This window comes from Lutra lutra, chromosome 2 (genome assembly GCF_902655055.1).
Source record: "Lutra lutra chromosome 2, mLutLut1.2, whole genome shotgun sequence".
Classification (NCBI taxonomy): domain Eukaryota; kingdom Metazoa; phylum Chordata; class Mammalia; order Carnivora; family Mustelidae; genus Lutra; species Lutra lutra.
The window spans coordinates 45,803,633-45,828,411 of NC_062279.1; the positions used below are offsets into that span (position 1 = coordinate 45,803,633).

The window sequence follows — 24,779 nt, forward strand, 5'->3', positions numbered from 1 at the left end:
TTTAGGTAGGCTGGGAGGATCCCAGCAGGGCCTCAAAGGCATTTTTGCCCAGTGTTTACCCAGTTTTGGGGGTGGCGGGGTGGGGGGAGGGTTCCACCTGTTGTGTGACACCTGCCCAGTCTCCCAGCACTTCCAGCATCCTAACCTGCTGCCCTTGGCTGCAGGGCACTAGCCCTTGGACCTGGTCCTAGTGTCACCTGCTGGTGTGGGTCACAGAAGGGCTTGCCGCGCTTCTGTAGCCATGAACAAAGACAAGAGGCAGCACCTGAAATGGTCGCTGAATTTGACTCCCTCCCAGGACAAGGGCATCTTTGGGGACGAGGTCTCAGGTCACTCCTGTTTCTGGTTTGGGTGGATGGGTGCCAAGGCAGCCCTACCTGGTGCTCTGGGGTCACGGTGGACCCTTCCGATTTGCTGGGAAGAGCCCGCCCCCTGCTGGTGCTGATGCTGGTGGGCGTGGTCCGCATCCCCATCGCCTGAGGGGGCAGGGCTGGCCTCCCCACCCCCACCCCCAGAGCCTGGCCAGGGCACCGGCCTTGTGGACACCTCCTAAGACGGTTTAAATCTGGATGTCCCATCCCATCCTCAGAGCTGCTGTGCCCTGACAAACTCACTAAAAACATGAGTTCAGGAAAGGTCAGGACTTGGCATTTTTGTGATTTTTGTGATCCTTAATCTCTGCTGTCAGAAGGCTGGAGTTGGTCTGTGTGGTGGGCGTTGAAGGCAGCCGCAGGGACCCATCTCTATCGTGAACCTGAGAGCACATGCAAGGCTCCCGCCCTGCTGACTGTCCATGGGAGCTCTGCTGCTCAGAGGTGGGGGTAGGGGCACAAATGAGACACAAATACGTATCATAAACTTTTATTTAAAGTTTCAAGTATGTGTAAGTGTCTGTGATGACACATGGCGCTCGGTGGGTGTCCTCACCACCCAGGACCCTGGTTATAGCACCGTTAAATCAGTTACCCACAGAATTGGAACAACAGAAAGACAAGTCACTTACACAGGTGGGCTGGTTTTCCTTAGCTATACTTTCAGTGCCCCAGACGCCCAATAGTATATGCTGCGAAATTAGTTTGTGTTTCAAAGTCTGTGAAAGTATAATGGTATCTCGTAAGAGGATTTAGGAGTGGAGGGCAGAGAAGCACCAACTCTGAGCTCATTAGAAAACACATGGCAGCATTATTTGTATATGTGAATATCATAGAGTGGAGGCAGCCTGTTTAATGGGAAGAGAGGTCTAGGTACTGAGGTTGGCTGGAAATGACCCAAAAATGGAATTCAGCCCGACCGCCTGTGGTTGACCACTCACACCAACAGCGTGGTGAAATTATCTGTCATGAGTTGAGTGGGGTGGCATCATACTTGGGCTGGGACAAGCTGCTGCTAACCTGTGTTCCCGGGGTCCCAGCCGAGCTGGCTCTTGGTGCCCACAACCCTGTCGTCAGGCCCCACCCCAGAGGTCATCCCAGGCTCCAGAGGTCGGTCAGCAGCCCCCAGCGGGTGACAAGCACACCCCATCTCCCCGCCCCTGAGCCTCGGATGTGGCCATAGGGGGTTGGGACAGGGCAGGGGCTGGGCTGCACGAGGCGGCGGGGGAGTGTGGCCATCAGTCAGACTGCAGTTCTTGGGAAGATGTGTGGTGGCCTGAAGACAGGAGGTGCCCTGGCCCTTTACCGTGTGGAGAGCTGGTTATTTATGAGTCCACTGAAGTGTTCAAACTTTTTTTCCGTCTCTTCACTGAAGGAACCACCTGAAGGATGGGCATTGGGGAGACAGAGTTTGGCAAACCAGACGCTCAGCCTCCTCCCACACCACAGCTGTCGGCCTCAGGGGCCTGGAGCCACTCCCCTCCACCAGGTGGCGGTGCTGGGGCCACCTCTGTGTGACAGCCCCAGGGCGGCCACCAGGTGTGGGTCGTCCCCAGGGCCAGGCACAGGTCAGATGCTCTGTCAAAGCTGAGCGAAGGCATGGCCAACCCTAGCGAGTTTAGTTTTTGCCATCAAGGGAGTGGGGGGCCATCGCTCCTCCTGCAGGAGAGGAAGCTCTGCTTCCCCTTTTATTCTCCAGTGTGTGGAGTGCAAGGAAAAGTTGCTTTATTGGCAACCCGAAGCCACAGTGGTTCACTAAGCTTCTAGCTCTCGGCAGAGGAAGACGATACACAGAACCCACAAAATGCTGATGCCCACATGTTTGAGGTCACATGAGGAACGAGGAGATGGCCTCCGCTCCAGCCCGGTTCGGTGCCACCCTCCTCCTTGGCTGGAGCTGGCTGCGAAAACCCAGGCTCTGTCCAGGCCTCATGTGTCTACAGCTTCCTTCCTGTGCGTGGAAGCAGGAGGCTGGCTCCGTTCCCCACACTCGTTACCCAGATTGGGAAGCCGCTTGGATTCCTCGACAAAGCAGGGCAGTTCTGCCTCCATCTCCCGGAGGCTGGGCTGAAGGGGCACCCTGGGTCCCCTGGGGTGAGGGGCTCCCCGCCAAGCGCCCGGGGCCCTTACCTATGTGGCAGTTGTACATCCAGATGCGGTGGCCGTCGTAGCGGGTCCTGCACTTCATGATGTTGTTGCTGTAGTCAGACTCGGCGACCTCATAGTTGGGGTTGATGACGACCTGGGAGCGGGGCAGAGCGGAGCGAGCTGCTGAGACCCGCCCTGGCCACCCCCAGCGCCCACCACAGGCCCGGAGCCCACCCACACCAGCCCTGCATCCAGAGCCGGGGCGACCTCATGGGAAGGAGCATGGCCGTTGCTGGGGGCAGGATGGGCCCGGGGGGTGGGGGGGCGAGGTCCAGAGGAGTGAGGGTATGCGCCCCTGGCTGCCTGCCTCTGTGCAATTCACACACATACCCCCTCCCACAGAGAGGCCTTCATAAAGGGGTTACCCTGTCCTGGGGGCCCTGGGAGGCTTGAGGATAGTAGAGGCAGGAATTGGGGCCCAGGGTGGCCAAAGAAGAGGCTGCTGATAGGACCGAGGAGGAAGCTGGGGAGCAGGACACGCTGAGATGGGGTGCAGACGAGGACCAGGCTGTGTGCTCCTGGAGGTGTGCCTTCACACAAGCCCCTGCCTCTGAGCCCTTGCCCGCAGGCCCCTCTGCTTGGAAGGCCACTTCCTCTCCGCTCCCCACCCCCCAGTCCAGCCCGGCTGGCTCTCTCCCGGCCTTGGCAGCGTTACCGCTGTCTGCACGCAGGGCCAGGAGGTAATGGAGAGGGTCAGTGAATCCCAGGCCAGGGGAAGCTCCGTGTCTGTCCTAAGGGAAAAAATTCTTTTCCTTGAATCAGAGGCACTAACATGATCCTGTTGAGTTAATTAGCTAATTGTAAAGTTCGGGTGTCAGGAACGCAGACGTGATCCGGGTTTGCCGGGCTGTGAAATGGGTGTGCTAGTGGAGCCCTTCCTTGGAGGGTTCCATGTGTTCACGGGGCTTAGGCACAGCCAGGCCAGGCCCGGCATCAGGCTTCCAACGAGCCATCATTATTAAATAGATGGCACTGGTCAGGACACGTGATGCCACCCCTTCCCTCAGCAGAGCGATAGCAGACCCCACGTGGAAGCCCCTATGCACCGTGTACGTGTACAGAGACACGGATAGTCAGTTTTTAGAATAAAGAGCACTTTGGCTGGGCCTCTCCAAGTCCGCAGTTTGGGGTTTGTGGGTGGAAAAGTGTTTGGCTGTCTGATTTCCAGCCTCTGAAACTGCCCAGGAAGACTCAAAGCCACTCTGTGGTCACTTCTCTGCAGGTGTTGCTTCTTCCCAGGGCCGTCTGCAGGGTGGGGACCCTGGGCCAGGCTCTGGGCTGGCAGAGTGCCCCCTTGGGCAAGTTTTCAAGGCAGGATGACACATTTCTGGTCACCCACTTTGCCACCCGGTGGGGCCAGCCCGAAAGCAAGCCGGATGGCTGTACAGGAATGTGACAGGACGCCAGGGAGCCCCCGCGGGCCGGAGCACAACTGCGCCCCAGACAAGGGGAGGTTGGGGGGTGCAGCCCCACTACCATGACGGCCAGGGCCCTGGCTGGAGCAGGCTGGAGCAGGCCGCTGTGTCTGCAGGGAGGCAGGAGAACCGTCCCCCCTGCAGACCCTTGCCCGAGGCCAACTTTTCTGGGAGACCCAGGTCACAAACACTGGCGAGTGAATTGCTCTTCATGAGATTACTTTCAGCTCTGACAGCACAGACGAGGCAGGGTGAGGGCACCGGGAGAGGATGCGTGGAGGACAGAGCCTGTTTCAAATGACACCGCAGGTGTGGACGCTTTAGAGTTCGTGGAACAGCTCCTGGGCCGGAGGACCAGATCTGGCTGCCCGTGTATTTTGATTTGCAAGTTCCAGGTGTCAGCTGAGTGCGGGTGTCCCGGGAGGCGTGCATGCCTCCCATGCTTAGGTCACCTGGTTGGCCCTGATGTGCCGGCCCCTGGGCATAGGACTCCTGCCCCTCAGACTGGCCTCCCTGCCTTCATTTCCCGTTTGGACACCAGCAGGAAGGGGGCTGCCTTCCCCATCACCGGGAGATAGGGCCCTCCTCCCATCCGCTCGGGCTGGACCCCCTCCTACCTGGAATAGGTAGTCTCCTGGGGGGACATCGGTGATGTCGACCCACTGGCAGTCGATGTCATGGCGATACACGTCCCAGCAGCCCATGGTGATGCCCTGCTCACCGAAGTTGGCACACTCATAATTCTTCTGGATGTCTGCAGGCAGGGGCAGAGAGAAGCCCGGTCCCCTTGCACCTGGGCCCTATTGCCTCTAGTGCTCTCCCTCTGCGCTTCCCTTCCCCCAGTGCGCCCCAAGAAGCCCCACTGTCTGGGTGCTGTTCCCAGAGCCCACACTTGACAAATCTCTTCCTTCCCCCAAGCCCTCAAACCTTTGCTTCATCAGGGCTTGGCATCCCATCCCGACTGTGTGGGTCTCCCATCCATTCTCCCATCCCTGGAACCCTTGCCTGATTCTCTACCCACATCCTGTCTTGTCCTTTTAGGGCCAGCCAAGGGCCCCTCTTCCACAAAGCCCTCCCTGGCCCCTCTGGCATTCACATTAGCTGGGGAATGAAGTGAGCGTTGATCTGGGAAAGATCTGGTGGTGGTTATTTAGCTTAATGTGGGGGGTCATCTTGCCTCCCTCTGGAGAGTCGGCACTTTTATGTGGGCTCAGGTCTGGTTCGTGTATCTGACCTTTCACTGGGTCGGCTGGTTGTGTGGTACATAGGACGTGCTCAAAATTCATTCGTTTGGGTGATTTCATGGCATGGCAAGTCCACGGCTGAGTAATGAACATGCATTTGCCGAGAGGCTAACCTGTCCGGGCACTGCTTGAAGCCCTGGGCATATGCAGAAGCAGCACTGTGTCTCCCCTGAGTCCCAGTCAGGTCAGGTGGCAGATGTGCCCACCAGTGATCAGAGGTGGGAGCTGAGTGCCGCTTCCGGGGGAGTCGAGAGACCTGGGAACCTCAGAGCAGGTCTTTTGGGTCTGGACTTGGGAGGCCATGAGCCTGTGGGGTGGGGATTTGGCACTGGGACCCAGAGAGAGAGGCCGTGGCAGCCAGAGGTGGAGGGGAACCACGTGTCAGGTTTGGGCCTCACCAGGGGACCACTTGGACCCACCAGTGCCCACCGTGGTGGGGGCATCCAGCACCTTCACAGCCGGGCCCTGCCTACAAGCCCCAGCCCCAAGCTATAGCCACAGGAAGGCCTGAGGGGAGAAGGGGTCATGGGTAGAGTCAGCAGTGGCCAGGGTGACAGAGTGTGGCTTCAGGCCTGGGCTCCAAGACAGGTGGGAGCACTGGAGTCCCTCTGGAGCCACCACACAAAGATACCTCCTTCACATTCTGTGTCCTCCAAGCAGAAGCTGGCTTTGTGGCCCTCTGCCACTTTGGTACCGTTGAGGTTCAAGAGGTCATAGTGGGTGAACACTTCCATGCTGTGGTAGTGCCTGCAGAGAGAGAGTGAGTGAGAGAGAGAGAAGGCGGGGGCAGGCTACAGGTCAGTGGCTGGAGCTGCCACCTGCGAGCAGTGGGGTCCTGAGGGGTGGCCTGTGGAAGAGGAGTGGGTGACAAGGCCTGAGGAAAGGGAGAACAGAACCAGAAGCTGGTATCCATGGTGCTCCCCCACGAGGGGAGGCTTGCCCATCCGGGACTCGGCTCTCTCACCAGCTGAACAGGAACAACCCTGCCCGGACGCAGGCGGCCTCGAGGGGATTAGCAAGGTGCCCAGGGAGGCAGGGGGCCTGCCACGCTGTCCGCTCCATACCTGAAGAGCTCTTTACTCAGTGCTGTTTATAACCCTCCTGGGCATGACAGTGTTTGTCCCAGCCCATTTCTGTGTTGCACACTTACTGCAGACCGATAAAAGTGACTTTCTGATATCTCTGGGAAACTTTCTGAAGTGGGGATATGACGGGGAGGGAAAGGACAGAAGGGGGAGGGCATGTGCGGGAGGGGAAAGGCAGGAAAAGCAGACCATTTATGAGTCAGGGGGGTATCCGGGCTCAAGGCAGGAGGGCCCCCAGGTCACCGCACCAGCTCAAAGTGGGCGGCAGGAGTCTGTGCCCCTCGCCTGGGACACGTAAAAAGGGGCCGAGGGGGGCTCGCAGGCCCTTGGGAAGGAGCAGAGCATGGCAGGCACATCCCCATGGGCTCGGGATGAGAGCAGAGGAGGGAGAGCTCGTGTGTCCCCCTGTCTCTTGCTCCTGCGAGTTGCTTACATAACAGTGTCCCATCTCTTGGCTCCGGAGGAATTGAGAACAGATGCAGATTCTTGGAAAGTAGTGCCTTTGGTGCAGAAAAAATAAGGGGAAGATGGCTGCCACGTGTGGCCAAGGGCCTCCCTGAGGCCCAGCCCGAGCTGCGCCATGTGTGCCTCACAGGCATGTGCAACTATGCGAACACGCTTGTCTCTGGCATCACAGGGACACGGGGCAAATGCAGAAACAGAGATACAAGGCACCCAAGGCATGGGGAGCAAAACTACCCAAGCTTCTTCCTCAGGTAAGAGGGGATGATCATAGGACCCATTCTTAGGGGTCCCAGAAGGACTGAATCAGAGAAACCACAGAAAGACCTCCCAGGAGGCTTGTAACAGAGGGGTTCTCAGCACCTGTCAACTCTCTCATCGTCACTCCTGCTCACAGAAGTACCAAGAATAGTGATTTTGTAACCACTGCCGTCACTACCTTTCCTGCTACCCTTCCCAGCCTTCCTCACCCCCTCCAAGACCCACGGGGCTGGCCTCAGGCTCCCTCCATGGGAGCAGGGGCAGTCAGGACAGCGGCAAGAGGGGAATTAAAACGATAGGTTTTCGGAGAGGAAATTAGAGGCTCTTTCCCCCTTCCTCCTATGTTTGCTTGTGCTAAAAATAATGCCAGGAGTTCCTAACGGGCTTTTCTCAGGTCGCTCATGTTTCTGGGTAAAGCGATGCTGAGCCAGGGGCCCCCTGAGAACACTCACAAGGACACGTTTTGTGGCAAGTCGAAGCGATGACTCTGAATGAATCTATTTTGGCTTCTCAAAGGAGCAGGATGAGACATGAGGTCTGACTCACTGCCTAAAACATGTCTGCATCTTTCAGAGAGGGGTTTATGTTACCATGTTTACCGGCTGGAAAGACTGAAGAGAAATGGGTTTATGTTCCGTTGTCTAAACAAAATTCAGACGCAGTCCACAGATGGACTCTTGTAAGGCTGACCTTCTCTCGCTCCTCCTGCTTCCTGCAGACCTGATTTAAGAGTCTTCCCTAGCTCTTCAGTTTTTCCCCTACCAACACGAGGATGGAAACAGCTGGTTTGGAGCCTCTTGATTCCAGCTAGCTGTAGTCCTGGGGCTCCTGTGTTTCACCTATGGGGCAGGTGTGGACATCACTCCCTGGGGCCACGTCTCCCTCCCTGCCGGCTGGCTGTAGAGACTGGAGTACCCCCTGCCCCCACCCTCCCACCCAGGAAATGTAGATGGAGCCCCTGGAGGGCAGGAGGGCATGTATTGGTTTTGGGTATATCTCCACTTTCCACACTGAGGTGTCCTGACCCTTGAAAGTTTAAGGGGGAGATCCACGGTGGTGGGGGAGGATGGGCTAGGGAAATTACAACTTGGAAAGAAATTCCAGAACCTCAGGAGAGACAGAATAACCTGACACTTGGTGGAGGTCATTGTGATCCGGAGAAAAGGAAGGATGGCCTTCCACCTTAAGACTCCGGAGCTCAGCATGCTAAGACATGATGTCAGTGGAAGAAGGAGATGATGGAGATGCGGAAGACAGACTACGCCAGTCCAGAGGAAGATGGCAGCTTTGTTTTCCTAGGTCCCTGGGGACCCACATAAAACTCTGAATCAGAAAGTTGGTGTGTGCTGCAGAAATGCTGTCACCCTTCACCCTGTCCAACCCCTGCCACATATCCCCTCGTGCCTCCAGAATGGACAGTCCTAGCTGGGGCTCAGCGGCAGCTGGGACAATGATCCTGTCCCCACTGCAGAGAATATGGAGGAGGGGAGGATGGTGGCGGGTGTTTCAGAATCACAAGGTGCTGTCATGAAGGGTGAGGGCCTTCTGCTCACTCCACCCGCCCTCCCCATGTGCTGGGAGCCCTCTGGCCAGAACAAAGCCCTACAGATGGGGCAAGGGCCTAACATTGGCTCCCAGAGGCCACATCACATCTGTGGGGCTTTGATCCAAGATGGGGTCTGCTCTGCACATGGTGGGAGCTGGGCAGAGTAAAGGAAAGTCTCCTCTTTGGAGCAGGGCTGTCCCTGGGTCGCTGGGCTGGGCCCTGGGCTGTGCCTCCACCGTCCTGCTTGCCAGCTCCCAGCGCCTCTCGTGGGGCCACCTGCAGTGTGAGGATTCATCCCCGGGCCACAGCAGGGGCAGAGCGGCTCTGTGTCCAGCTCCACCTGGACCCTGCCGGACCTGGGACGTGACGTGCCAGTGAAGTAGGTGTGGCCCCGCTCCCTGGGGCACAGGCAGGGTCATTGAACCATGGCACGGTGCATATAAGAGAGGACATCTCAGGGCATTTTCTTCTACCTATGGTGGGCAAGGAAGGTGCTAAGGGGGTCAGTCTTTAGGTTTCATTTGAAAGCTTTCAAAGAACATAGTTCCATTCCTCACTGTAGCATTAATCACATTGGGAGTGATAATTTTCCCCATGCACACTGATTTGAGCCAGGGTTCTCAACTTTGGCTCCACAGTCAGTAAATCTGTTGAAAGAGGATGTTGAATCTTCTAGAAATAATTTTTTGTTTTTGGGTGAAGAAGGGCCTGCTTTCATCATACTCCCAAAAGGACCCAATCGAGGTTTTGGGGCCAGAAGTCCTATTGAAAGGTCCTCCTACAGAGCCTGGACACGTCCCCTGGAGCTTTGGAGGCTGGGTGCTGCGGGGGGAGGGCAACAGTCTTATGCTCCCTGAGATCTCATGGCTGTAGGTTCTCAGTTACGGATGAGGAAGGGGTGGCTTGAAGGGACATATGCTTGGCCAGAATGTTTTTTTTCACCCATCCCTCCCAAACCACTGATTAGAACATCTGTAAGCACAGAAATGAAACAGGACGACAGGAAAAGCATGGGGTAGGGTGGGGTAGAGACCAGGATGCTGGAGCTCCAGATCAGAAGGAACACGTCCGTGGTGTCACCATGTGTATTCTTAGAGGACAAACCACTGCTTGGAGAGCTAGCAGATGTCCCGCAGAGACTCCCCCCATGTAATGTCGGGGCGGACCGCCACGTGTGGGACAGAGATGCAATCATGTCCAACTTACAGCGGGCAGCGTCAGCCCCCGCTGGCCCAGGGCTCCCACCCATATGCTTTCTAGAGGCCATCAGGCACCAATCTGCTCACGACTTCAGTTTTACTCTTTGACGTCCAGCCTGCTGAAGGCTGACATACTTCTGTATGGAGACCAAAAATTCCCTGGCTAATTAGGACATTCAAAACATACGGATAATAATTATGAAGGAAAATCAACAAGTTCTAAATTCTATCCCTAGGCTTTTTCTTTTGAAACAGATTGAACAGTTCAATCCCTAAACCGGTTTGACTGTGACAGGAGCATCCATTGGGACACGGAGAAGCAGGCGAGGACAGGTTTCTGATGAACATGCAGCAGAGGTAACGGAAAGAGCTGGAGTCAGACAGACGCGAACCGGGGATCTGCGCCTGGCAACTTCCCGTTGGACTTCCTGGACCAGCCCTATAAACACCGAGCCCCCACTCCCTTACCCTTGAAAATGTGCCTGGCGCTGAGAAGGGGTCAATAAAAGTCAGTTCTTGTGCCCCTCACGGGGTCGCTATGTTTTCCAGTTGGAAGGACGCCTAGTCCTGGCTGGGCTGGGGCTCCTCAGACTTAAGACAAGACATACACACCATTGCCTGGTGATGCTGACAAAATGCAGATTCTGGGGCAAAGGTCTGCCACGGACTGACTCTGCCCGCCCACGGGCCTCCCTGTGAGAAGGAGGGAGCTCTGCCGCAGAGATGGAGGGCATCCGGGGAGAGGGGATGCTCACTGGGGACCCCTCGGGGTCTTGCTGCCCTGTTGCACGGCAGGGCTCCCCCACTTCGTCTGTTCTCTTCTGTTCCCTCTCCCTGCCCAAGTCAGGTCCCCTGCAGGAAAATCTGAATAAGCAAGGGCAGTGGGCTCTGGATTAGAATGAGAATCAAAGGCAAAGAGGAAGAAAAGGCAAGGAGATGAATGGGTGGTTTCTGTTGGCTCCAGCTAGGGCCAGCTCTAGGATTTCTTTTCTGGTGCAGGATTCATAGCACTGGGGCCAAGTCCACAGGCTGAGGGCTGGCAGGGACAACTGGAGGTCCCGGCTGATGTGGCCCAGATGGTCTGACATCACAAGGCTGGGTTGAGAGACTGGGTCTCATGACTGCTGGGTCCAGAAACCTTGCCTCCACACCCACTACCTTCCTGGAGATATTTCAAATATACATATATATATATATTTTTTTAAGGATATTAAAAAAAATATTTTATTTATTTATTTGACAGAGAGACAGCACAAACACGGGGAGTAGCAGGGAGAGGGAGTAGCAGACTCCTCGCTGAGCGGGGACCTGGCATGGGGCCCGATCCCAGGATTCCGGGATCATGATCTGAGCTGAAGGCAGATGCTTAACTGACTGAGCCACCCCAGCGCCCCTCACATATATTTATAAAAATCCAAAAATTGCAGAACCCCCGAGCACTGTGCAGAGTGTGAACTTGCCATAGATGGACATGAAAACCATCAACTTCGTGTCAGCGGAGATAAAACAAACAAGATGTTTGTTCCCTAACATTAGGCACTGGAGGCAAGAAAGAGACCAGGCTAGGGGAAGGTGAGGGGGGCTGGGGCAGCTGGCGGTGGAGAATGGCTCAGTAAACGTGGAAGGCCACTGTGGCGACCTGGACCCCCTCTAATGTGGGCAGACCCCGCCTCCTGGATGTGTGGCCTCTCAGCTCTCTCTAGAGCAACCCTGTGATTCTGATTCCTATGTGGGCCCTGCACTGTGTCAGGCTGCTGGTGATGCAGGAGGGCTCACCTGTGGCAATCATGCCAGATCCACGCATGGCGGCCATTCTTGGGTCGGAAGTCAGACTGCCCGTTGTTGTGGATCTGGGAGGAGAAGCGCAGAAGGCGGCGGTAGCCTGTGGTGGGGTTGGTCTGGGCGGCCGAGGCTGAGAGGCAGTTCTCTTCCATGGCACACTGGAGCATGAACATGGGGCGGTCCTCCAGGTAGGTGCTCTGCTGGACGATCTCAGCATTGAGGACCAGGTCGGGGGCAGCTGGGGAGCACAGACGTAGTGTTCAAGCAAGAGGAACGACCCCCCTCACCCTTCCAAGTCTTCTGCTTTGGACTCCTGAGCTGGGACCAACCCCATCCCTGCCTAGCATCACCATCTGGGACGGGCTCATGGTCTCTCCAGGTCCCCTCCTGGAGGAATGCTACCCCAAATTCCTCTTCCCCTCCTCTGAGAGTCCTCTCAGACATCTCTGCAGCTATCAGTGCAACATGATGGGCAAAACACGAGCATCCATTATATTGTTATCTCTCCTTTTGGGTGCCTGGAGATTTTCCATCATAAAATACAAACAATAGCAATGATACTATGCTTCCCGGAGAGAGAGCCCCGTGAACACCTCGGTCTGATCCTTCTGGGAGGGATGCACAATTTACAACACGTGTGATAGTGTATGTGGATTTACAGTCTGCTAATACCATTTCCCTTAAAACAGATCTTGACATATTTCCTTGTTAATAAATACCCATTACACATGCATTTTATGGCTGCATAATATTGAATTCATAACCCTACCTCCTATTTCTCGATACACCAGTTGCTTGCCTTTTCTCACCATTAAAGATAAAGCTGTGATAAACATCCAGGAGTAAGTCTGTGTATATAACTTATTTCTTTAGAGGGTATTTCTAGAAGTGACATTGCTGGACGGAAGGGCTGCGTGTTTTCAAGGCTCTGATGCATGTTGCTCAATAACGGATTCTTCCAGTTTCCACGTATACCGTTGCTCTGCATGAGAGTTTCCACCAAGTGCATTTTTTTTTTTAAGATTTATGTATTTATTTTAGAGAGAGAAAAAGTGCAAGCTCGGGGAGGGACAAAGGGGGAGAGGCAGAGAGAGAGAGAGAGAAGCAAATACCTGGCTGAGCGTGGCTCCTCACACCTCGGGGCTGGATCCCATGGCCCTGAGATCATGACCTGAGCCAACTGAGTCTGATACTTAATGGGTTGACTGTACCACCCAGGTGCCCTCAGGTGCATTTTTTAAAACAAAGCTTGATTGAATCAGTGAGCACACTGCACACTACAGGTGTTTAAAAAAAAATTACCAATGGCTACACTCTGTATTTCCTCAACAAGCCTATTAGAAGGTTTATCTTTTTTTACAAAAGGATTAACCGTAGGTTTCCCTTTAAAAGTCAGACTCTACTGACTATTTCTAGTACATCTGAATTCACAAAAGTATTGCCTGTGAATTACTTGTAACGGGATCCATCCTTCATTTCCTGACAAGTTGCTTGTAACTGGAGCGGGTGTGCTTCTGAGTTTTGTTTCCCTCAGGTTCATCAGAGCCTGGAGGGCTCCCCATGGCCCCCAGGCTGCGTGTGGAGCTCTAAAGACACACTGGGACCCCCTGGGGCCGGCAGCCTCTAGAGGAGCAAATCCACCTGCAGGGGATGGATGTGGAGCTGAAGGGTCTGGAGGGGGCCACACAGATGAGATGTGGGGTAAGGAGTGGAAGACAGCAAGTGGAGGGCTCTCCTTTGTTGAGAAATACTTCCTCTTGGAGGACACACACCAGGAGGCATGGCTGGTGCTGAGTGTCCTGGTCACACTTTTATTGGAGGCTGTAATGAGTCTTATTCACTGTCTGTACCACAGTCGGTACTCCGTGGACAGCACTTCTGCTTATATCTGAGCTGAGCGAATGGGTATCCCTTGCTCTTTCTCTTTCTCTCTGTCTTTCCACCAAGCATTCCAGTGAACCCTGTGCTAGGCTCTCTGGACAGTGCTGCACAAGGCTGACATTACGTTGTTGCAGGAGAGACAGACAGAAGCCCATATTAGCGGCTTAATTACGGTTGTGACCAGAGCCAGAAGGAGACATATGGAGGGTGTTGGAAATTATAACCAGGGGACCCAGCGGTGGGGAGGAGGTTGGGAAGGATTTCCTTGGAGGCAATTAGGGTTTAGTTGCTGCCTGGAGGGGGAGCAGGGATTAAAAGGAGTAGCCCTACACGCTAAGTAGCACGTGTCAGGTCCCTGAGGCATAAAGGGGCACCTCTGTGGCTGGGCCACCAAGGAGGGGTGGGAGGTGGCTCCAAATGAGGCTGGACAACACGTGCCTTGTGCAAGTTCCCGAATTCACCTAAGTGCTGTGGGGAAGCCTGGAGGGATTTGAACAGGACAGAAGCATGCGTGGGAGACCAGCATGGATTCCGGCCCTGGGGTGGGGGAGCCATCGGAGGGGCACCCGTCACTGTGGGGGTACCACCAAGGAGCCTCTGGGCTGATACAGTCTGGAGGAATGGCGCCTGGACACGGGCCGAGACGTAGGGGGAGTAGAGAAGACATGAGAGGTAACAAAGAAGACGGAGTATATATGGTGGGGTGGGGGGGGGGGTCAGCAGGAAGAGGGAGAGAAAAGGAAGACTTGCAGATACAGGGTGGAACTGGTCAGATGAGAAATAGTAATTATGCAGAATATTCCTCATCTGCCAATACTGTAACATGCATTAAGCCAGATTCGCTAAGAGCTGTGTTCCTGGCCCAAATGGCCACTGTTCCCCCGCCTACCCCAGGAGTCACTCTGAGTGATGCCTTTGGCCTAACTTGAGTTCTCAGAGCCCCACAAAACTCATTTTTCACCTTCCATGAGGATGTCAAGGGCACTGTTGATCTCATAATGGTCTGTCTGCGTGAGAAATTCCCTTCCATCTCAGAATCTAGAACAGTGGGCGTCTCTCATCTCATGGGTATATTTCTGCTTCATGGACACTGTGGATGACATTAATGACCAGGTTTCCCTCCTTCCTTTGGCTGTTAGGAAGCTCCTGGTGAATTTTATGACCTCCCGACAGTACACGAATAGGACTCTATAGCACGTATTTTTTTTTAATCTCTCTCTCGGTTCCATTTTGAGCCAGTAGCTTTTTGCCAATCCCTACTTTTCACATCTGATCTTCTCCTAGGCTACCTTGAATTTTATTTAGGTTTATGTTATTTTCCTCTTGGAAATGATGGTATATTACAAATATAAATAAATTAAGAAGCCAAGAAAAGGCCCCTGACTGGGGCTCTCTGTTTGGATGTTCCTCCGGGGATGGCCGGTTAAGAGTGACAAGCTCTTCCTTGGACAGGGTGGTCCGCCCAGAGAAGCTCACACCTGGGGGGTGGGAGGAGGGCAGTCCTGCCTTACAAGGAAGGCTTAGAAAACGCTGGGTGAGTCTAAAGGGGTCAATGGTGCACAAAGCTCCCTAGCTCAGGTCTGGACCCCTGGCTTTCCATGATGGTAAGAGATGGCGATGGCACACTACTGTCTTCTGGGCACTCACGCGTGTTTCCTGTCACATTTAATTCCCATCGTCTAGGAAAAACCGTAACTAGAGATCAGAGTGGTTAACTCTGCTAAGATTAGCTAATAAAGGGCAGGTGGGGTCTGCTCTCAGGTTCTCTGGCCAGATCCTGGGCCTCTTGTACCTCCCAGATTCACAAGGGAAAAGGCTAAGTGTGGTTTTAGAAGGTCAAGGCGGGAGGGCAGCACTGTCACGAGGCTCCGGAGAGCAGCGTGCCCACAAGGCTGCAGGGCTAGTCCTCTCTCTCTCTCAGCACAGAAGGGAGCCTTCATGAGCTGGGCCATTCTGAGTCCCCGCAGGGGTTCCCCTTCTATGTTTTCAGTCTCTCTAGGATTCCCAGGGACTCACCAGGAAGCTAAGTTGTCTCCAAGGTGTGAAAATAAGCAATGCTTTTTGGAAGGGGTTGGGAGGAAGGAAGCCAACACACACGGAGCCCTGGGTATGTGCTTCATCTGCTTCCCTGGCCTCAGAAACGGCCCTGAGGAAGGTGCTGTCTTCCTCGATCACTGGTAAGTGCTGGGAGTTCTCAGGCACAGAACTCCCCTGGTCTCCAGCGGCCCTGCCATTCGAACCCAAGGCTCCCAGACTCCCCAGTCCCTTCCTCCTGCTTCTCTTTCCACGATCAGCAGGCAAGTGTTGGGGTGTCTGTGCGGGGGAGGGAGCATGTGACCCCCAGGGACTCTCACTTTCTGAGCAGGCGACTCCGGCCCCATACTGCACCGCGCCCTGGGGGCAGGCCACATCCTCGTCCTGGCGGCAGTGTGCCAGGGACAGCTCGGTTCCCGAGCACTTCACCCCGCTCATGACCACCTTGTTGGCGTAGATATTTCCGTGCCAATACCAGGTCTCCTGGAGGAATCAAAAGACATGGGAAGCGTGTTACCGTGAGCTGTCACTTTCTCGTATTCGGTCAACTTTCAGCCTCAGGAAAATCCCAAGGCTGAAGCTAAATGTAAGCCCACTTTTTCTAATGGGGACAGCGGCGGCACACACAGCCACAGCCCCGAGTCACGCAGTTTGCTGGTGGTGGAGTGGGGGAGAGCCCCGTGCTCTGGCTCTGCCTCTGGTCCCCGCAGGGAAAGTGTGGCTAAGGTTTTGCTCAAACGGCTGTCCAGGGTTGTGTGTCAGGAACGGCAGGCGCCGGTAACTCAGGCTGCTTGCTCCCCAGCCCTGAGCCCAGGCGCAGACAGACTTGCCTGTCAGGGTCCTGTCTCCTCTAAACCTGCACGTGCTCTCAGAGTCCTTGGCACAGTGCTCCTGGAGACACTGCCAGTCCATCAGAATGGGCAGGAGAGAAGAAACCTGTTCACACGTGATAGCTCATCATGCATACATCCTACTGGTTCTCCTTACGGTCGTCCTCTGGAGAGAGGACTGGGGCCTCAAGAAGGGACGGGGTGCGTAATCGGTGGCAGAGATCCGGGCCCACATCATGACCCTGCTGAGGCCCAGGTGTGTTAAGAATGAGCTGACTGGGGCGCCTGGGTGGCTCAGTGGGTTAAGCCGCTGCCTTCGGCTCAGGTCATGATCTCAGGGTCCTGGGATCAAGCCCCACATCGGGTTCTCTGCTCAGCAGGGAGCCTGCTTCCCTCTCTCTCTCTCTGCCTGCCTCTCTGCCTACTTGTGATCTCTGTCAAATAAATAAATAAAATCTTTAAAAAAAAAAAAAAAAAGAATGAGCTGACCGGGAACGAAAATAACGGGATGGGCGCTCTCTGAAAGAGCACTGTTTTCTCCTCTTGCTTTGGAGCCCAGGGAGGGCCCTGGCTTGTCGAAGCAGCATTAGGAGAGACACTGTGGGAAGCCAGGACCCCGGAGGGAATGGGCAGGGCTCTCAGAGGCCAGGCTCTTCTGAATGGTAGAATGAGGAGCCACAGGACAGCTCAGGACTCAGCTCCTACCCTGGACGCAGCCAGCCCGTGGCAGGCAGTCAGGCTCTGCAAGGCTACGGAGCTGACCCAAGTCAGCTCCCTCCCTAAGAAATCCTGTTCGGGAGGCAGGACCCCCACCCCCCACCCCGCCTCCCTGCACAAGAGCTAGGGGCAGGGTTAGCAAAGCAACGTGGGACCTCCAGACATTTTCCTTTTCTCCAAACACTGAGGAAGTGTCTAGAGCCAGGACACTGAGGACCTGAGGGGTTCCTTCCATGTCACAGGGAGGAGAAGGGATGCCTGGGAGGGCAGCCACATTGGCCCAGATCATTACACAGAAGGCTGGTGGGGGTAGAGATGGGAACAGACCTCAAGTCTCCCATCTCTGGCTTCTCCTCCCCCCACAGCCTCCTCCTCACAATGTGTCCTCACAATACAGCTTGCAGAAGTCAATGATTTGTGAAGCCAAAGTGCTTCTTGCCTCTCCTCTGCTGCCTTTCGATAGGGGCAGGGGCTTAGTTGCCTTCAGCTGAGTCCCTCTCTTTCAGGAAGGGGCTGGCTGGACGGCGGGAAAGGCTTAGAGGTTTACCATCAAGGGGAGAAGGCGTGAGTACAGACGCCGGATGGGAAACATGGTCTGGTCAGAGGGGCCTCCAAGAGAGTGAGAGCTAAGGCCTCTGGGATGCCAGGCCTTTGGGCTGGGTGGTCTTCACTGCCCCATAGGACTGAGTTGCTTCCCTCTGCATAGGCACATCAGAACACCCCAGAATCAGCCCCCAGCCCAGGGTGAATCCCAGTGCTCTAAGCAGAGTAGACCCTGGAAACCAGAGTCCAGCCCCGTATTCTGTAGTGGAGAAAAGAAGTCCAGAGCAAAACATGACCCAGAGCCAAGGCCAGGATGAGGTTCCTGGTCCCTCTCCCCCCAGCTCAGGGCACTTTGCTGTCCACCTCCCGGGCAGCTGGGGAAGGTGCATGGAAAGCAGGTCCTGACTGCGAGGGCCAGGGTCACACTGGATGGAAGGGGCCGAGGTGGGGGCTTCTCACCTGGAAGGCATTGCTGGCAAACCCCAGGCCCAGCTGCCGGCAGACCACCATGGCCTCCACAATGCCCCAGTTCTCACCACACACCGTCCCCCATACGAGGGACCCGTTCCTCTCCACTAGCACCTCCACACGGCCCTCGTACGGGTTCCGGCCTCCGTTCAGGCGCAGCTGCGGACAGAAAGAAAGGCAAAGTCACCAGATAGGAATGGAGGGGAGCTGCCCCACCGTATTGCCATCAGTCTCAACTTCCCCCAAGCCGGGGATTCCTGCCTGGGACACAGTCAGCGTCAACAGCATCACTGAGAGCCTGCTGCGAGCCTGCATGGTGCCCAGCGCAGGCTTGTGTATTAGGTCCCGACCTGCAGGCAGCCCAAGGCCTTAGAGGCCTGGGCACTGACCCCCACCGCTGCACCAGCCCCTGCTCCCTGCTGCCATCCGTGAGACGCCTGGGGAGGGCTGCCCTTAGAAGCAGACACCCGGGAGGATGCGCCAAATGTTAGAACTTAAATGTTAGAACTTAAAATGTTAGAACTTAAAATTATTAAAAATGTTAGAACTCCCTGAGACTTCTTCCTGGGTTTGGTCATCAGCACACCCTCTGCTTGGCTGGTTCCAGCTCCTGATCTCATCTGCCCCCATCCCCACTGTCCTCTCCACCAGAACTCCCTTCTGTGACCCCGTAACCAGCCGCATATTTGACAGTTCAAATGCTGTCACAGCTCCGCCTGTCAGTTTCAGAGAGACCCCAAATCTGAACATGGCGTCTTCTCCATCTCCATCTAAACCTGTGTTTTATCTCCTCCTTGTTCCCCTATTGCAGCAAAAGGCACTCCCGTCTACTCCCGGGGCAGCACACTTTCTGCAAAGGGCCGGGAGCTGTTTTAGGGTTCATGGGTCGTGCGCTCCATGTCACAAGCACTCAGCCCTGCCGCACAGCTTAAGAGCGGCCCGGGCTAATGGGTCAATGGCCAACCGTGGCTGTGTTCCCAGTAAAACTGTAATGACAAAACCAGGCAGAGGGATAGGTCTGGCCTGCACGCTGTCCTTTGCTGATCCCAGTTGACTCTGTTATACAAGCCAGCCATCCGGGAGCCGTCCTTCACACCGTCCTCTCTCTCTCTCCCGCAACATCTGGTCAGAACCTTCCTCGGTGGATTTTATCTCCAAAGTCTCTTTCCAGTTCATTGCTTCCCTTCACTCTGCGTGGACCCTCTTGTCTCAGCGTCATCATCCCCTGCCCGAGCCAGACCCCCTCCTTCTCTCTCGGCCTCCACTCTGGACTTCATTACCCGCTTGTCTAGTCAGAAGCCAGCGTCAGCTTTGAAAGGCCCCTGCTCGTATCGCTTCCCGGCTCGGAGCATGGCAGCGGCTTCCCCTTGCTCCGCCACTCACGCTTCCATCCTGTTCTGTGACTTCCAGGCACGCAGGCCTTCCTCCGGTTTCCACGGCTATCTTTCTTGACCGAGTCACGCAGTAAGCCCCATGTAAGCCCACAACATATAGGTGCCCTTCTGCCCGGCTGATCCTTGTTCACCCTTCCGAGTCCGCGCCCTGAGCCACTTCCCTTTCATTGGGGTCCGTGGCCCTGGACACACTCCGTCGCTCCCTACACGTCTCCCTCTGAGCACTTCCAACAGTTATAACTAAGCTAACTCGCGGTTTGTTTAACATCTGTCTCCCCCGCGCTAGTATAAGCTCCTAAGGGCAGAGCTGTGTTTGTGCGGTTTCCTGTGTGATCGAGAATTAAGACGGTACCTCACAAATGTCAGGTTCTCCAACAATACATTTGGAAAGAATGAATGAATGATCAGTCTTAGGGACTGAAAGCATGGACCAGCTTAGGTGAGCTCAAGCAGAGAGATCCAGAGATTGGGGAAGGGCTCTAAAAATGCTCGCCTTCATCCAAACACCTTACGCTGCTTCCTTTACATGCCTAGCAATTCGTTCCTTTGGGACAAGGCATGACGCCTCCAGGAACCCTCACATACTGGGCTGTTGGCTTGCCAGTTCTTAGAAACAGCATAACTCCTGGGACATATGTCTCAAATCTTATTATGGATTTAGGGGTTTCAAAGGTCAGTGAGGTCAGCTGGCAAACAGACAAACCAAGGGCAGCCATGATGCCGAGTCTACCTCCCAGGCTTGTGGAGAGGAAGATTTAAATGAGATAATTCAAGGAAAATCCTCACATCGTTAAGTGCTCAAGAAATATTAGTCAGCATCCTAGTAATGATCTTTATTAGGGTGGAGTCCCTTCAGAAATCAAAACTCTCTTCAGAAGAACTAGAAGGGGTCATAGCAGGCAAGAAGAGGGCTGGCCTCTGGGAGGCCAATGTTTATCTTCTGAGAGTTTCTGGGCTGAGAGCCGGGGTGAAGGTAGGCACTGGACACGGTCTTAGATCTGGATCGTACTTTACCCATGACTAACATATCTTTGGGTCTATGTAAAAACACAGACAAGTAAGATGAGCAGAGCCACTGAGAAAATCCCAGAATGGCAGAAGGCAGGCTACCGGGCTTCAACATGCCAAGGAAAGGGCGGCACCTTGGGCAGGGCGTGTGTTTAAACCCATCGGGGGCATGCCTAGGTCACCACAGGCCATCCTCCTCCCCTGGTGTGGTTTCCAGCTGCCTCCACCAAGCCCGTGCACCCTGGGGAGGTGGAGGCTATGGGAGTGGACCCATCTAGTGGGCCAGGTGAGCACTGAGGCTAATGCCAGCGGGCAGTGAGGCTAAGAGCAGAATGACTTTTAATCGGGTTTGTTACTGTTTTAGAGTTCCTTGTGGACAGTGCCTTGCCTTATGGACTATTGTAACAGTCCTTGACAGGGACCAGGGTTCCACGGCTCTGGGAGTTTCAAGATGCACTGGGGGCCTTTTCTCATTTTCTAGAGAAGACCAGAGGGAGCAAGAGGCCAGCCATGAAGCTCTAACACGGCCCAGGACACCGTTCTCCATGCCCCGGGCCCCACTCTGAGGCCCCAGCATCCCCCAGCCGGATGTGCCAGCTAGAGGTGTTCTGCCCTCACCAGCATGGGAGGAACCCTGAGAGGCCTCGGGTCAGCCGGCGAGGATGCCAGGGAAGGTCCAGCGTCCTCAGAGTTTCTGAAAATAACCCTGGCACTCCCCTTTCCTTATTCCTTTGATTCTCGATGGCAGCAGTCTGGGGTCTGAAAGAAGGACGCGGAGCACAGGGAGCTACGTTCTCCTGAACACCAACAGGGAAAGCAAAACACTTCCCACCAGTGCCGTCTGGCAAGGCTGCCTCGTGTTTTGATAAGGTTGTGGTTGACCAGTCCCACACCTATTTTGGGATGTGAGGGGGTAGGAGGCAAGGGAACATGACCTGGATGTCAGCCTGAAAGGAAGCACGGGCACTTGCCAACTCAACATTCCTCACACGGGCTTGGTCTTGCTAACCAGGCCGGGCCAGGGGAGGCCCACAGTTCAGAGGTGAACCGGAGGTCAGCAGGGGTGGTCACCCGGGAAGCCCACCTGCCCTTCCCAGAGCCTGCTGGGCTCTGCTCCCCACTCCCAGCAGCAAGAGGAATGAGGCTTTGCTGGGGCCAGATGACCAAAGCCGCCAGCTTCCAAGTGTGCTGTCTCTAGTAGCCATTCAAGAGAACAGTCGATTTCCTACTGAACAGGGGTGGCAGAGAAGCCAGGGAAATCATCTCCCTCAACGTCCTTCTTTCCAGAGGAGTAAACCCAAGCCTCAAAGAATTATGGAAGGAATCGGCCAGTAAGTGATGGTGAACTGACTCGTGTGCCCGTGTAATTCCCGCGCTGCAGCCCCAACCCATTAATACGGCTGTATTTGGAGAAAGGGTGTTTCAAGAGGTAATTACGTTAAATGAGGTCATAAGGGTGGGCACTAATGCAATACGACGGGCACCCTTTTAAGACGAGGAAGAGACATGGGGGTTGCATACACTGAGGCCGCATGAGGACACAGGAGGAGGCGGCCATCCGCAAGCCAGGGAGAGAGGCCTCGGCAGGAACCAGCCCGGCCAGCACTTCGATCTTGGATTTCTAGCCCCTCCAGTTGTGAGCACCAGCATTTTTAGCGTCGAAGCCTCCCAGTCCGTGGTGTTTTGTTATGGCGGCCCCAGCAAACCAACACGTGGTAACAGCTGAGAGTCTCAGCGGTTCTGTCTGGCGGACCTGCAGGTGCCCTTGGCAGCCTCGAGCCACACCATGTGACGGGCTGGCCTGCTGCGAGGCCGAGACAACCCATATGGCCTTGGGACTTTCTTTCACAGGGGACCTTGCCCATTTCCTTCCCGGGGGATGGGAGGCCGGGGTAAAAGTCTCCCAGGCCTCCTGCTTGAGCTCAGGGAGCACCTGCGGGAGCCTGGAGGGCCCGTGCAAGGGTGAGGCCATTGGTGCTGGAAGCGCAGTGTCCCCACTGGCATCGCCGAGCGCACCGCCTGGCTCAGCCATCCCAACCACAAAGTGCATCTGGAAAACATCACTTTCTTTGGCCTAGGTCTTTCATTTGGGTTGAAAACCCCACTCCACCCACCCACCTCCAATCAGCCTAAAGGTCAGGCTGCCAAGGCATACCAGGACCGGGGCACATCACCTTCCACAGCTCCGTACGGCTATCTTGCAAGGCTGCCAGACGACTGGAGATGGCAAGTGTCCCCCGTAGCCATGGACTTGTGGCCTGTACTCCCACTCACCCACAGGCAAACGCACAGCTTGGCTGAGGGCTGTGGGGGTCCCATTTTGGATCCAAATACATGTCGTGGCTGACCGGTTTGGCATGCCGGTGCCAAGGTCAAGAATCAGGGTCAAAGCAAGAACCCAAAGGGAGAGCCATCTTGCGCCCTGATGTGTCTGCATTTGCTCGTTTTTAAAATAAGCACTTAAGAAACTCTTCCAATGGGCCAGCCAGGTAGCAGGTGACGCCCGGGACCCAAACAAATATGTGGGACAGTGAAGAGCAATGAATAGAACGTACTGGACCTTTCCTGAGGATGGGGGAGACCGAGAGGAATTCATCTTGTTGGCTAGCCCTGTAGGAAAAACCACCCAAGCCAGGAGACACGCTGATGTAGGATTTTAGACACTTACCTCAGGAGAGGAAAGGTGTCTCTGGTATAATGTTGTTAAGGTTTCCCTGTCTTTCCCTCTGGTTACCAAACTACACTTTTCTGTTCCAAAATAATGTCTGTACCGTCCTTACCCTTGTGTAACTTGTAGACCTGCTGTCGACGTGGTTGCCCTGGGTCCTTGCACAGGTACCATGCCAAGGGTGTCAGAGGTGCTACAGACCTTGAGACCCTTACAGAAATGACTAGCGATCATGCCACATGTCCAGTCCCCATGCAGGGGGTGGCATGCAGCAGGGGCCCGATATCTGCCCCTGAGGAACAGCGTGCTTATCCATACATTTTCTCCCTCGGCACACTTAATGAATGCAAGGCGACAAAGTCGTTAATAGTGACAGCAGCGGGGCCTGGCCCTTTCTGAGCTCATCCTCAGAGCACTCAAATTCCACCTGTGAGAACCCTTGAGTGTGAGGCCACCTGGCTCAGACTTTCTGGGGCTCAGTGACCAAAACAGAGCACAGCCCCTCACCTTCTTCTGGAAGCCCATGGCGGGGATGTTACATCTCACGCCGGCATCTTCTTCGTGGTTGCAGCCTTGAGACTCGGCATTGAATTTGCAGTCTATGATGGACTTCTCATTCCCGGTGCACTCAATTTCGTTGAGGTGGATGGGTCCTATCCCTGCGGGAGGAAAACAAGCATGTACTAGTGACAGCTTCCAAAGTAAAGTTTCTGGAATGTGCAAGAAAGTCCTAGACAGGAAGGACGTGTTTGTCCCATCCTCAAACTCTTCCAGCTGCGTCCCATCATCAGCTCAGGCTCCAGGCCTCCTCTCCGAGGAGAGAATTGCTTCTTGTCTTGGGATTCACTTCTCCCCTGAAAGCAAATCAAATGTGCCACTAACTTCCTGTGCGACCCTGGCCAACGCACTCAGCCTCTCTGAATATTGGTTTTCTTCTGATAAAGTGTTGGATGAGAAGACACCTAAGGTCCCTCTTCAACTTTAATACCCTTTGTGTTTTGAACCTGAAGGGGTGACTAGCCCTACAGAATTAAAGTCCCTGCAGGAAAGTGACAGCACAATCAAACTGGATGATTTGAACAGAGTTAGAAAAAGGGATTTTGAAAATAAAGGTAAGGGGTGCCTGGGTGGCTCATTCAGTTGTGTCTGACTTTTTTTTTTTTTTAAGCGTGTCTGACTCTTGATTTCAGCTCAAGATCTCAGGGTCCCGGAATCGAGGCCTGCACTGGGTGCCACGCTCAGTAGGGAGCCTGCTTGAGGATTCTCTCCCTCCCTCTCTCTCTCTGCCCCTACCCCGCTCGTGTGCACGCATACTCTCGTGCTCTCTAAACTAAATAAATAAATCTTTAAAAAAAGAGAAGATAAGGGGCGCCTGGGTGGCTCAGTGGGTTAAAGCCTCTGCCTTCGGCTCAGGTCATGATCCTAGGGTCCTGGGATCGAGCCCCGAGTCGGGCTCTCTGCTCAGCGGGGAACCTGCTTCCCTTCCTCTCTCTGCCTGCCTCTCTGCCTGCCTGTGATCTCTCTGTCTGTCAAATAAATAAATAAAATCTTTAAAAAAAAAAAGAGAAGATAATAAAGGTATAGACAGAGTGTAGGGAAATCACAAAATCACAATGGGCAGTCCAACACTCAGAGGCTAACAATGGGACACAGAAATGGCTCCTAGGCCTGCAGGAGTGAGGGGAAGATAGGTGTCCGACCCAGGAGAGCAAAGAAACTGTGT

General features: G+C 54.8%; 1 protein-coding gene across 3 annotated transcripts in view; it reads right to left on the minus strand.

Annotated features, from left to right (window-relative positions):
• Positions 1–849: 849 nt before the first annotated feature.
• LOXL2 (lysyl oxidase like 2) overlaps positions 850–24,779 on the minus strand; it is an 87,956-nt gene continuing 64,026 nt past the window's right edge. For all 3 annotated transcript variants that reach the window (XM_047717360.1, XM_047717359.1, XM_047717361.1), the window contains exons 7-14: positions 23,564–23,715; positions 17,978–18,145; positions 15,749–15,911; positions 11,508–11,751; positions 5,810–5,925; positions 4,552–4,688; positions 2,502–2,613; positions 850–1,753 (exon numbers count right to left, since the gene is read on the minus strand). In XM_047717360.1, coding sequence (XP_047573316.1) covers positions 1,674–1,753; positions 2,502–2,613; positions 4,552–4,688; positions 5,810–5,925; positions 11,508–11,751; positions 15,749–15,911; positions 17,978–18,145; positions 23,564–23,715 — 1,172 coding nt within the window. In that variant the 3' untranslated portion in view covers positions 850–1,673. The remainder of the gene's footprint in view (positions 1,754–2,501; positions 2,614–4,551; positions 4,689–5,809; positions 5,926–11,507; positions 11,752–15,748; positions 15,912–17,977; positions 18,146–23,563; positions 23,716–24,779) is intronic.